General features: G+C 39.4%; 1 protein-coding gene across 1 annotated transcript in view; it reads right to left on the bottom strand.

The window, feature by feature from the left end:
• AEBP2 (AE binding protein 2) overlaps positions 1-14,324 on the bottom strand; it is a 58,222-nt gene that overhangs the window by 19,096 nt on the left and 24,802 nt on the right. Inside the window, exon 3 of the mRNA XM_081084242.1 lies at positions 7,833-7,940. Within this exon, the coding sequence (XP_080940368.1) occupies positions 7,833-7,940 (108 nt within the window). The remainder of the gene's footprint in view (positions 1-7,832; positions 7,941-14,324) is intronic.

A 14,324-nucleotide genomic window follows, 5' to 3' on the forward strand; every position in this document is an offset into this window, starting at 1 on the left:
TGCAGGCTGACACTCTGAGCTAAACCAGCTAGGACTCTTTATGGTTTTTAGTTGTACTTTCCTAATAACCATTTTGATTTTTAATTTAAAACACAATACTTAACTACTGAAAAACTTTTAAGTATGTTTGAACTTGGGTATGTGACTCTACTTCTGAAAATGCAAATTTTATAGTATCTAAACATAGACCAACTGTTTAGCATCTGAATTGAGAGTACTTTTTAAGTGGAATTATACTTACTAGTATAGGTTAGTTTTGCACTATCCAATACATTTTAGCTATTAGATAAATATAACTAACTGAGCATTTGAAATATGGCTATAAAATACACACCGAATTTGGAAGATTTTGTATCATAAAGAGTAAAACATTTCATTAATTTTGTACACTTATACGATATTGAAGTAATGTAATGGGTTACTTCAAAGATATTTAAGTTATTTTAACCTGTTTCAGTTATTTTAATGTAGCATTGGAAATTTTTAAATGACCTATCTGGTTTAAACATATTTCTATTACACAGTACTGCCACAAAATAAGCCATACAATACTTACTTTCTTACTTTCCAAGAAGATACCATCCCTATATTCCCTAACATATATTATAAAAACATACATAGCTGGGACCGGGTGGCCCAGTGGATAGAGCATCGGCCTGCGGACTGAAAGGTCCCAGGTTCGATTCCGGTCAAGGGCATGTACCTTGGTTGCGGGCGCGTCCCCAGTGGGGGGTGTGCAGGAGGCAGCTGATCGATGTTTCTAACTCTCTATCTCTCTCCTTTCCTCTCTGTAAAAAATCAATAAAATATATATGTAAAAAAAACCCATACATTGAAATAAGCATCTTTTGTAGCCAATGTGTTAGATACTTCAAAGAATCCTATGTAATAAAAGCCTAATACACTAAGTGTCTGGTCATCCAGTGACCAGTCAACTATTCAACCAATCAAAACGCAACATGCTAATGATATGCTAAGGCCACTCAACTGCTCACTATGATGTGCACTGACCACCACAGGGCAGACAGTCGACTGGTCAACCAGTTGCTATGACGTGCACTGACCATCAGGGGGAAGACACTCCAACCGGTAGGTTAGCTTGCTGTTGGAGTCCGGCTGATCTGGACTGAGCAAGATGGGCCAGACACGCCCTGGAGCCCTCCCGCAGTCTCTCCCTGGCCAGATCTTGCATTAGTGGGGTCCCTTGGCCTGGCCTGCGCCCTCTCACAATTGGGACCCCTCAGGGAATGTCAGAGCTGGTTTCAGTCCGATCCCAAGGCCACTCCCCTCAGGAGGGCGCCCGACACAGGGCTCACGGCTGGTGAGCGCTGCTGCGGCAGTGCAAGCCTCTCCTGATCAGGACTGATTGGGCACGAGCCCGCAGCAGTTGCAGTGGGGCCGGGATGAGTAGGAGTGGCAGGTAGGAACTGCAGGCGGGGTTGGACTGCGGGGTTTCGGCCCAATCCCCTCAGGTCACCCAGAGGGCCCCACCGTGCAGGAATTCATGCACCGGGCCTCAAGTATAACATAAGTAAGAGTCTTTGCCCTTGGGTTCCCAGTTTAATATTGGTTAGTCAAACAAATTTGCTGAAAAAGCTCTGCATTTTAAAATTTAGAACAGCTACTTGACTATAATTAAAAGGCAGAGATGACAGTAACAGTGTAGATCCAACCCCTCAGGTTTAAAATCAAAGGGATTTTGTGGTATGATTCCACTGGCATTAGCCTTAATTATAAGGTTCCCAGTAGATTTAGTGGATTCATTTTCTCCTGGGATCCTTCAAGACTGCAAAGAATACATCCTGGTACATCTAAAACTGAGAGCAAATATCACAAGTTTATTTTAATCAACAATTAAATCAATGATTCAATGGTCTAAAAATAAAGTCAATAATGAGAATTCTAAGAGAAAACTGTTTTCTTTGATTTTGATCATTCATCAATTAAGGACCATAAACATACCTATAAAAATTTAGAATGAAAAACAGTACTTTTATTAAAAACTAGTGGCCTGGTGCATGAAATTTGTGCGGGGGCAGGGGGAGATCCCTCAGCCCAGCCTGCACCCTCTTGCAATCCGGGACTGCTGGCTCCTAACCGCTCACCAGCCTACTGGCCTGATTGCCCCTAACCACTCTGTCTGCTGGCCTGCTCGCCCCCAACTGCCCCCCGCGCCAGCCTGCTCGCCCCCAACTGAACACCACTGACGGCCCGCTCATCCCCAACTGCCCCCCGCCATTGGCCTGATCACCCCCAACGCCCGCCCCCCCCCCCCCCCGCACCGGCCTGATCACCCACAACTGCCCTCCCCTCTTGGCCCCTAACCGCCTCTACCTGAGCCCCGCCACCATGGCTTTGTCTAGAAGAATGTCTGGAAGGTCTCCTGGAAGGTCTCCCAGTCTAATTAGCATATTGCCCTTTTTTTAACATATATATTTTATTGATTTTTTACAGAGAGGAAGAGAGAGGGATAGAGAATTAGAAACATCGATGAGAGAGAAACATCAATCAGCTACCTCTTGCACACCTCCTACTGGGTATGTGCCCACAAGCAAGGTACATGCCGTTGGCTGGAATCGAACCTGGGACCTTTCAGTCCGCAGGCCGATGCTCTATCCACTGAGCCAAACCGGTCAGGGCAGCATATTGCTCTTTTATTAGTATAGAGGCCTGGTGCAGAGGTGGGGGCCAGCTGGTTTTCCCTGAAGGGTGTCCCAGATCAGGGTGGGGGTTCCCTTAAGGGGCAGGGCAGCCTGGGTGAGGAGCCTGTGGTGGTTTGCAGGCCAGCCACACCCCCATTGGGGTGGGAGTCCTCACTGGGCAGGGTGTTGGCCTGGGCAAGGGGCTGGGGCAGTTTGCAGGCCAGCCATGCCCCCATGGGGTGAGGGTCTTCACTTGGGGGGCGTGGCCAGCCTGGGTGAGAAGCTGAGGGCTGTTTGCAGGCTGGCCACATCCCTCACCCCATGGGGCGTGGCCAGCCTGGGTAGGGGGCTGAGGGCCATTTTCAGGCCTCGACAGCCGGCCCGGGTGACCCAAGCCTCCCGCCTGCTCAGGCCGGGTCCGTGGCCGCCGCCCACAGGCCCCTCCTTCAGCAGCCAGCCAGGGCAAGCGGGAAGCTTGGCTTGCTCCTTCGCCGGGGGCGACCCAAGCCTCCCACCCACTGGCTCCGTGGCCGCTGCCATCTTTGTCCCGCTAATTTGCATATTCCCTCCTGATTGGCTGTGTGGCACTGCGGATGTATGGTCAATTTACATATTTGTCTATTATTAGTGTAGACTAGTGGCCTGGTGCATAAAATTCATGCACATTAAAAGGGAATTAATTAGAGGAAATATTTTAATATTGCTATTTGCCCTTTCTCTATAATAGAAGTCTCAAAGATGAAAGAAAATTAGTAAAATATATATGAAAATCTTCCTCCTGTCAGAGTCTGGGGCACGACTCGGGACCCAGAGTCAAGTCCCGGCCCACCCACACGCACCCCGAAATCATGCGAGACCCAGACCCAGCCGGCCCCACCCCCATCAAGCCCCACTGGGTGGGGGGCGCAGCCTTAGGTCCCCCGCCCTGGCCTGGCGCCACACAGCCTCAGGTCGCTGCTGATCGCTCATTACAGCTAGTTACGGGAACTCCACCTCTGCTGTGGGCACAGCCATCTTGTGATGGTGTGATGGAGTGAGGGTCAATTTGCATATTGCCTCTTTATTATATTAGAGGATAAATATACAATCACACACATTTCACTTAAATACAAATCCTTAAGTGTCATCTAATCAATATTCCACTCAGTGTGTGTCACAGAGAACAGCTGAGAGACAGTTTGCTGTTGCCTCAAATGGCCTGTAGCACCTTCATTCCTGGTAACATGAGCATTTCATGGTACTGAGTGGTATTTTAGTGTTCAAATATTCATGTTTTCACCCACACATAAAACAGTGACCCCTGAACTTAAGCCACCTCACATGGTGTTCTGATGAAAAAGCACCATTTCAACAATTAGGAAAAAAAACCTGGTTTTTAGAGATTGAATGTTTTACATGTTCTATCTCCCAAATCCACTGAAACACTCTATGTCCACTGTGGTGAATGAAGTGGCTGTTCTAAAATGTGAAATGTGGAATGAGGCTTTTTCCTCCCCTCAATAGATTTATTCAAATGACTAAGACTGCTTTGCCAGGACTAAGACTATGAAGTACTACGAAACCCCATAAGGGGCTCCAGAAACATCAAGCAGAAAATACCAGTTTCACAAAAGATGTACCAGTATTTATTAACAGGTAATATTAAGGAAAACAAAAATTCCAGGTAAAATGCCGGTTTCTTAGTTTTGATAAATGTACCAAAGTAACATGAGATGAGAACATCAGGGAAAACAAACTGGGTGAAGGTACAGGGGGACTCTTTACTATCTCTACAACTTGTCCATAAATCTAAACATTTTCCCAAATGAAGGCTTTTTAAAATTCCAGGTAGAGCCCAGTTAGTTAGAGTGTCATCCTAAAATGCTAAGATTGAGAGTTCCATCCTCCGTTACGGCACACACAAGAAACACCAATGAGTGCATACACAAGTGTAATAACAAATTTATGTTTCTCTCTCAAATCAATCAATAAAATTCCAGGTAGGAAGTACAGCCTACACAAAAAACCATAATGAAGGTACGGTGTGATCCATTTGAGAACTACAAATAGCCATACTATGGCCAGAACACAATTTCCTATGAAGATATAGTAAGGGAACAAATGAGATTAGAGATGAAGGTAAGAATCAGGAATGAAGAACTTGCATAATGCTAAGAAATGTGAATTTTGCCCTGGCCAGTTTTGCTCAGTGCTAAGAGTATTGGCCCTTAGACCTAAGAGTCACGGGTTCATTTTCTGGTCAAGAGCACATACCTCAGTTGTACCTGTTGCAGGCTCGATCCCCAGCTCTGGTCAGGGCATGTGCGCAAGGCAACCTATTCATGTGTCTCTCTCACATAGATGTTTCTGTCTCTCTCTCTCTGCCCCCCTCCCTCTTACTCTCTCTAAAAGGTGGGTGGGTAGAAAGAGATTAACCAAAGAATTTGTATACATATATGCATAACCAGATAATAGGGTGGTGGAGGCCTGGGAATAGCAGACTATAAGGGGTAAATAGGAGATAAAAGGGGACCTATGTAACACTTTCAACAATAAAGATTTTTTAAAATAAAAAATAAAATACATCCAATTGAAAAAATAGTAATAAAAGTCAATGGAAAAAATATCCTCAGATGAGGATTTTTTTTTAAAAAAATGTGAATTTTAATTTGGAAAGAGTGAGAAGTTACCAAGAATTTCAAATAGTAGTGACTAACAATCACAGAAGATGAACTGGGGATAAAAGAGGAGGGTAAGAAGTAGCAGTCAAATTCAAAATGTACTGCAGGTCAGACTAACAGGAGTATACAGAAGTTTAGAAATAAGTCAAGAATAATGCAGGGCTCGTGAAACCAGAGTAACTGTATGGATGATCTTACTATTTACTGAATCTCAAGTAGAACCATTTTTGAAATGGAAAACCTCAAGATTTTGTACATGTTAATTAAGTTCAAAATGCTCTATTAGACTTGCAAGATGAATATTCTATTCTGGAATCCAAGAAGGAAAGTTAGGGCTAGAGATACACATCTAAGAGTAACCAGAATATAAATAGTATTTATATTCTCACCAAGGGTGAGAGCTCTTAAGAGAGTACTCTCCAACAGTTAGAAGTCAGGTAGGGCAGAGGCCAGCGAAGCAGACTAAAGGGAGCAGCCACTGAGCTTGGAAGCATGGGTGAGGGGGGATGAAAAATAGGCAAGTGTGGTATCAAGGAGGCCTAGAGAAGAGTAAGTTAATAAAAATCCCACATGCAACATGCACATGGTAAACACAGCATAGACTTTCTTCCTTTCAAAGAGCACATTTATCAGAGAAATGTTTAGTAGTAGCTACTATATCATAGGTGATATTTCTCTAATAAGGGAACTATCTCGTAGAACAGAGTTTCTTATGTGTGGGTGCACATCGGAACTATTGGAAAGATCTTTTTTAATAAAGCAATGCCTGGCAACATGCCCCAGAGAATCACATTTAATTGGTCATGGGTGCAACTCAGGCACCAGGATCTGGATACCTCGTGGCACAGTTCATATAATAAAAGAAGAACCTCTCAATTCTTATGGCTTTCCAAATAATGAGATTCCTACCATTCTCCAACAGTGACCATTCTTTTTTGGGGGGCAGGAGAGATCATTTTTTATTTTTTAGAATCATGATGATCATTGCAGCTATATTATCCTTATTTATACTCAACTAGAGGCCTGATGCAAGAAATTCATGCAAGGGGCTCGACCCTCGCAGCCCCGGCTTTGTCCAGAAGGTCGTTCAGCCGGTCTAATTAGCATATTACTCTTTTATTATTATAGATAGACACCATCTTTGTATGAGTGGGAGCCTCTTAAAACTTGGCTGCCAAGGCTACCCATGAGAGCTTCGAATGCAGATACACAGAGACATACAAAATGGCAAAGAATTAATGAAAGACAGCAAATTAGGGTATTTAAAGCTTTCTATTATTACAGAGAAAGTCTTGAAAAGCAAAAGATTCTCACTGCAATGTATGTGTTGTGTGTAAGGTGATGGATGCATGAAGTACATGAAGGGAATCCTTTCACAATTATATATGCATATCAAGTCACAATGTACTTTTAGCTATCTTATTTTTGTCAATTCTACTTCACTAAAACTGAAAAGAAGTAAAATATTTTAATATGAGCAGTATCACTACCATTACAGAGCAAATAATAAAGGTACTGAAGAAATTATTTCATCACTCATCACAGTGAATGATGTAATATTAGTATCACTCACTCTGTCCTGCAACAAATCACCAGAATGTGCTTGAATGCACCAACTATAAGCCACCTTAGAGTGAGTATGTAATAGTTTGTCTGGTTTGATAAAATTTCTTCTACTCTTCATCAACCTTTTAGGTTAGGTTCTTAGTTCCAAAATACCTAAAAAGATTGGCCAATTCAGACTTGAAAGAAAGGCTGTTTTTTAAACATTACTCTACCACAATGAGAAGTTACTCAACTGTCAATATTATGAAAGGAATCCATCGTGTTGAGCTATAGAAGACTAGTTGCTGAGGAAAAGTTACAGTAAATAAATTAACCCAAGACAACTAAATAACTATAAATGCTGTGCTCAAAGTAAACAAAAACAGCAGAGTAGGGGGGAAAATGAGCTTACCTGAAACAGTTTCAAACATATACATACAAATTTATCCAGACAAACCACAGCCACATTGACAAGAAAGAAAAAGGAAATCAAAAACAATCACTAAACATGCTGTATACAACTGATTTTCTTTTTCAGTTAAGTAAATATTTGTAAGCAATATTGGGTTGAAACAACTTAGCCATGATGAAGCTTAATATTAGCTGACTAACAAGAATCAAAATCACAGTTACAAAAAGAAAAGATCAAGAGAATAGTTTAAAGAATCCCAAAACCTGAGTATGGGAGGCAACCAATCGATATGTCTCTTACATTGATGTTTCTCTCCCTCCCCAAACTCTTCCCTCCTTCCCTTCCACTCCCTCTAAAAACCAATGGAAAAATATCCTCAGGTGAGGATTAAAAAAACAACAACAAAACAAAACAAAAACACATGCATTCAAGTCACTGATCTGTCCACTATTACATGTACTAACATATTTAAAGAAATGGTTCTTTTAAATTTAAGGGCAAAAGTATGCCCATTAAGAATCTTGTCAATTTACATTGAAATTTAAAAAATAAAACTCACATACGTTTACTTACCTTGAAAGGTTTGTCTCCACTGTGTGTCAGCATATGCCTCTGTAACCAACTCTGACTGGTTGACGGAGTGTTATATACTTTACAACCTTTCCATAAGCAAACAAATACCTGTTAAAAAAAAGAGCAATAATAACTTTCAGTACTTATTTCAACAGTTTTATTCCTTCTAAGCTCAAATGAGCATGTTGTAAGCCTTCAATTGACAAAAAGAGCCAATCAAATGCTTAATGTTAAACTGAACTTCCAGTATGATAAGCAATTGTAACCCTTCCTTCCCCCTTAAGGCTGTTGTCCATTCCCTCAATAAGGAACTAATACACCAATGCCAAAGTACCATTCAAAAGGAAATACACAAATTAACAAAACATCCCTAGGACCTAGGTGTATGAACCATTTTGTATTTACTATATGAGGAAACAGGCACGTATTAACTGTAATTATCAAGAAAACATAACCCTGGCCCATGTTTCTCAGTAGTTAGAGCGTCAGCCCACACACCAAAGGGTAGAGGGTTTGATTCCTCGTCAAGGGCAAGTACCTGGGTGCGGTAGGCAACCAATCAATGTCTCTCTCCCTCACATCGATGTGTTTTCTCTCTGTGTCTCTCCCCCCTTTCCTTCGCTCCCACTCTAAAAATTAATGGAAAAAAAATCCTTGGGTAAACATTAACCAAAATAAGAAAACAGATATAAACAATGAAAAAAAAAACAAGAGTCAAATGTTCCTTTGATAGTTGCATCTTCAAAGAATGAGTAATACAACTATCAAATTACAACTAAATTTCTATTATCACATGCACACTACTTATTCTTACATTGTTCTAGTCATTAAAAATATTTTTAGCCCTAGCGGGTTTGGCTCAGTGGATAGAGCATCGGCCTGAGAACTGAAGGGTCCTGGGTTCGATTCCAGTCAAGGGCACATGCCCAGGTTGTGGGCTCAATCCCCAGTGGGGGACTTGCAGGAGGCAGCTGATCCATGATTCTGATTCTCTCTCATCATAGATGTTTCTTATCCCTCTCTCCCACTTCCTTTCTTTCTGAAATCAATAAATATGTTTAAAAATAAAATAAATAAAATTTGAAAAAATATATTTTTAATTATCTTAAATTGGAAGCAAAATCTAATGCAAAATGTCAAATTAACATAGTTCCAAAAGCAATGTGCATGAGCTACTCTATCATCATAGTAATTTACATTTTTGACTGGGTTTAGATAATCAGTTTTCTAATTGATTATACTGCCATCAAACTGGATATTAAAACAGATCGCTAAAATCAGCAAAAAAATTATGAATCCCTCCCAGGCTATGGGCCTCAGTGTAGTGCCTGAGCATAGACCCTGAACCCAGATGTCATGGTCGATTCCCTGTCAGGGCACAGGCCTAGGTTGCAGGCTCGATCCCCAGCAGGGGGTGTGCAGGTGGCAGCCAATTGATGGTTCTCTCTCATTGATGTTTCTCTCTCTCTCTCTCCCCCTCTCCCTCTCCCTTCCTCTCTCTGAAATCAATTTTTTTTTAATTTTAAAAAAAGAAATACAAATCTACTGTAATCATCACCTTCAAAGTACCATTTCTTAAGCTCTGCTCTTTTCTGAAGTAAGAGCAATTATAAATAGAGCCACACTTTGAAGACTACAATGTACTACACATAAACAGAAAAAAACACACAGAATTAAGGAAGCAATCATTAAAATAACAGATCAATTTTTACTCAAAACCAAAACCATTTTACATCAAATAGGTCTAACTAGGCAACACTGTTTGATGTGACTATTCAGAAAGTTATATCCTGATTCCACAAAAGATTTGTGAGTCTTTTTAAGAAGATATGTCATTAACATTTCTTCCTTCATACTTAAAATTTCTGACCTAGTACACATTTATAAAATGATTGCTAAAGTTCCCAAAATTAAAAGCTACCTTTTCAATGCATTCAGAAAAAAAGGGAAAAAATGTGAAGCTACACCTATGATGTTATGGAAACTAATTCAGTAATATTTGATAATCACTAAGATAATCAATGCTATCTATCAATTTCCTGACTGAAGACTTACTAGACTCTTAAAGTCTTAAATTTTTAATCCAGGTTACAAACAGGAATCAAAGCTTAGTTTAAAATTTTCATAAATCATACCCGAAAATCAGAAATGCCTTAAAACAAGTATTTGGGTACAAAATTAATATAATTTATGTAATAACTTTTATAACAGTGAAGAATTCTGCTGATACAACTCTTAAGTGACCCCTGTGCTGAATTACTCTCAAAAAACTTTTTCCCCAAAAAATATTCAAACACTAACCTAATATTAACCAACCACTACATTTGAGAGAAACCACAAATCTCTAACTTCTAATTTTTTCCCCTATGAATACACATAAGTATGGAGGCAATGTAATTCCATCAGATAACAGCCTTAATTGTGAGTAGGTATGGTCTAGAGATGGAATAATTTCTAGTAACAGTATTAGGGCAACACCTTCAAATTCAAAGAAAAACCATAACCTTTAACCTAGTGAATATTTTAGGAAATGAAATTAAATGTAAAGAGACCAAAGCTAACTATGTTTGCCAATATTTGAATGAAATACTTGTGAAATATTTGAAAAATAATTAGGGGGCAAGAAGAAGGAAGCAATAAACTTGCATAAGGATAGTCTTGATATACACAATGGCACTAAAAATCCACATCAAGGATCCACAAAATTTTTAAAAGCTAAATTTCCTTTCCTAATTTATATTAGAAAATCCCTTGGATAAAAACAGGTAGTCCAAAATCTGACATAAGAATCTTTATTCAAACCTCAGTTCTTTTCTGATGCCAGTTTGTTAAAAATATTTTTATACCTTATTTTTAGAAACGTTCTCATTGCAAAAATCCTAAAAACCAAACACCATAGGAATTAAACCCAAATATGAAAGAAAGTTCAAAAATAAAACCTCTTAAGGTTCCTCTATCCTATCTTAAAATGAATTAAGATTTAGCCATATTAATTAGAACATTGGATGTATGGTATATCGGGTTGTATTATATGTAACAGAAACAGAAAGAACAAAAGTAAATGACTAAATTCTAGTAAGCTTTCACACTTCACAGCTATGTAATTTTGGGAGAAATCACTTATCTAAGTCTCATTTCCTTTTTCATCAAAAACACTATGAACACACATTTGATAACTCCAAAACACGGTAAAAATGTAAGATGATGTATATTCTCTAAGAAAGACCAGTTAACAGAAAAAATGTTTGTATTAGACATTGGAGATAGCTTCTCAAAATAACCGCCACCAGATTTTTCTGCAACTGTGGATGAAAAAGAAAGCTACACATGCACGGCCAGTGCTTCTCCATGGTGAGTGTCAAGCTATGAACCAGGAAGTCACGGTTCAATTTCTGGTCAGGGCAATTGCCTGGGTTGCAGGCTCAATCCCCAGTGTGAGGGGTGTGTAGGAGGCAGCTGATCGATGATTCTCTTTCATCATTGATGTTTCTATCTATCTCTCATCTCCCTTCCTCTCTGAAATCAATAAAAATATTTTTTAGCCCTAGCTGGTTTGGCTCAGTGGATAGAGAGTCAGCATCCGGCCTGAAGGGTCCCGGGTTCGATTCCAGCCAAGGGCACATGCCTGGATTGCAGGCTCCATCCCTAGTTGGGGAAGGGCAGGGGGGAAGGGGGGAGAAGAGTGTGCAGAAGGCAGCCGATCAGTGATGCTCTCATCATTGATGTTTCTATCCCTTCCTCTCTAAAATTAATAAAAATGTATTTTAAATATATATTTTCTTTAAATAAAATAGTAAAAAATAAAATCAGGAAGGGGTTAGATCAGGGGTGGGCAAACTTTTTGACTCGAGGGCCACAATGGGTTCTTAAACTGGACCGGAGGGCCGGAACAAAAGCATGGATGGAGTGTTTCTGTGAACTAATATAAATTCAAAGTAAACATCATTACATAAAAGGGTACGGTCTTTTCTTTTTTTTAGTTTTATTCATTTCAAACGGGCCGGATTCGGCCCGCGGGCCGTAGTTTGCCCACAGCTGGGTTAGATGGATGATTTTAGAGTTCCATTAAGTTCTAATATTTCTCAGGGAAAAATTCTTTCTTTTACAAAATGTGAACATACAAAAGAGAAGCATATTTTTTTATATCTATTTTGTCTCAAACAATTTTGCTCTTTCAAGATCTGTCTAAAATGATAGCTATAATTTTGTATCATTAATTTTAGCCACAGTAAATGTATTAACATTTTCAATTTTCTGTTAAAGATATGTAATAAAGCAGAGGACAAAAATGTTTAAAAACCTAAAATATTTTTCATGTATTGCAAAAGATATGACAAATCTCATGTTGTATTCAGGAGATATCAGATTGGTGATCAAAACACAAAGTGAGCCCTGGCTGGGTGGCTCAGCTGGTTGGAGTGTCGTCCCATACACCAAAAGGTTTCCGGTTCAATTCCTGGTCAGGGCACATACATGAATTGCAGGTTCCATCCCCAATTGGGGGGCAGCTGATCGATGTTTCCCTTTCACATGGATGTCTCTTTCTCTCTCCCTTCCTTTCCCTCTCCCCCCAAAAATCACTAAAAACATATCCTCAGGTGAGGATAAAAACAAAACAAACAAAAAAACGCAAAGTGACCACCAAAAATTGATGTCACTTCCTAGCAGAAATCTGATGTAACCCTGAGTCTACAAATGTCATTTTATATAACATAAAGGTAACTGGTCTCATTCAAGTCTTTGAATAATACCTTACTGGCCCCCCACTCCTAATAGCCCTCTGGTCCTCTCCCCTCAAACACACCAAAGAACATATACAAATGCAAACTTAATAAAAGGTGTAAAATAACTCCTGCATCAAGAAACATGAACATATTTCTTTCTAGCAACTGTATTTAAAGAAATAGTTAAAAGAGAAAGAACAGAAGACTAATGGATCTTATTGGACCACTGAAATCCTACAAGATGAAGTTGCATACCTATCAAAACACTGGGGTTTGAAATTTGATTAGTAAAACAGCTCAGTCTAGTTTTGGAAATCCAGGCATACATGAATGTATGGACACAAGAACATAATTCTATTACATTTAACAATAAAGATTAATATTTTGTGCCTGTTTTTATTTTTTAAATAGCAGAAAAACCATTTCCTGACTTTTTAAAAAAACGGTATATTTGTAATTTGCTATTTCAATGGTTAGTATAACTTTTAATATAGAGTTAAGTATCCAACCACTTTGATACATGAAAAGGTCAGGAAAACTTAACTCCATCTGGCTTCAGACTGTAAATATAAAGTCCAAGTGACACAGCAACATTGTTTAAAGGGGGAAAAAGGAAGTTTTTAAGCTGTTACATGGTTTTGTTTTTTTCCAGAGTGAAGATCAAAGTGGGATGAGGAAAAAAAAAAAAAAGATTTAATATAATATTTAAATCTTACTAACCTACTGCTCCAGTAAAATTATCTTTCAATAATTAAAAGCACAAAGTCCTCTAGAGTTACCAATTTTTTCCTCATTTGCTTCTATTCCATTATGATAGTATAATACACATGGTAGAAAGAAGAAATTAAAAGATTAAAAAAAAACAATTATGTCATCAAAATCTGCTATTTTCCACTTACTATATGCAGAAAGTAGAACAGCAATTACCAGGGGCTAGGGGAAGGGAAGTCAAGGAAGTTATTATTTAATTGGTACAAACTTCAGTTTTGGATAATGAAAGGTTCTGGAGATGGACAGTGATTATAGTTGTTCAACAATGTAAATGTACTAATGCCACTGAAGTGTACACTTAAAATAATTTTTTTTCAAGTTCCAAATTTCAAAGAGGCCATTTAAACACACACACACACACACACACACACACACACAGACACACACACACGTTCCAACCAACAGCTACTCTATTTTTTTTTTAAATATATTTTTATTGATTTCAGAGAGGAAGGGAGAGGGAGAGATAGAAACATCAATGATGAGAGAAACATTGACCAGCTGCCTTCTGCATGCCCCTTACTGGGATCAAGCCCGCAACCCGGGCATGTGTCCTTGACCAGAATCGAACCAGGGACACTTTAATCCGTAGAGTGGCACTCTATCCACTGAGCAAAACCAGCTAGGGCAACAGCTACTCTATCTTTAAGCATAAAACCAGATCAAGATTTCCAGGTTTTCAAATTCTCATTCACACTTTCATTCTAAAAGCATAGTCTGTATATACACCAATGATTGGTTTGTAGAAAAACTCAGATGTATTTTCTACATTTCTCCAATACATATGTAGTTCAGCAATTAACGTCCTTCAAGAATGAGGATTCCTGCCAGACCAGCATCACTCAGTGATTGAGCGGCGACCTGTGAATCAGAAGGTGACCTTTCGATTCCCGGTCAGGCTACACGATTCCTGATGAAGGTTGTGCAGGAGGCAGCCAATCAATGTTTCTCTAGCATCACTAATGTTCCTTTCTCTCTCTTCCTCACTGAAATCAAT

The sequence above is a fragment of the Myotis nattereri genome (assembly GCF_964212035.1).
Source record: "Myotis nattereri genome assembly, chromosome: 2".
NCBI classification, from domain to species: domain Eukaryota; kingdom Metazoa; phylum Chordata; class Mammalia; order Chiroptera; family Vespertilionidae; genus Myotis; species Myotis nattereri.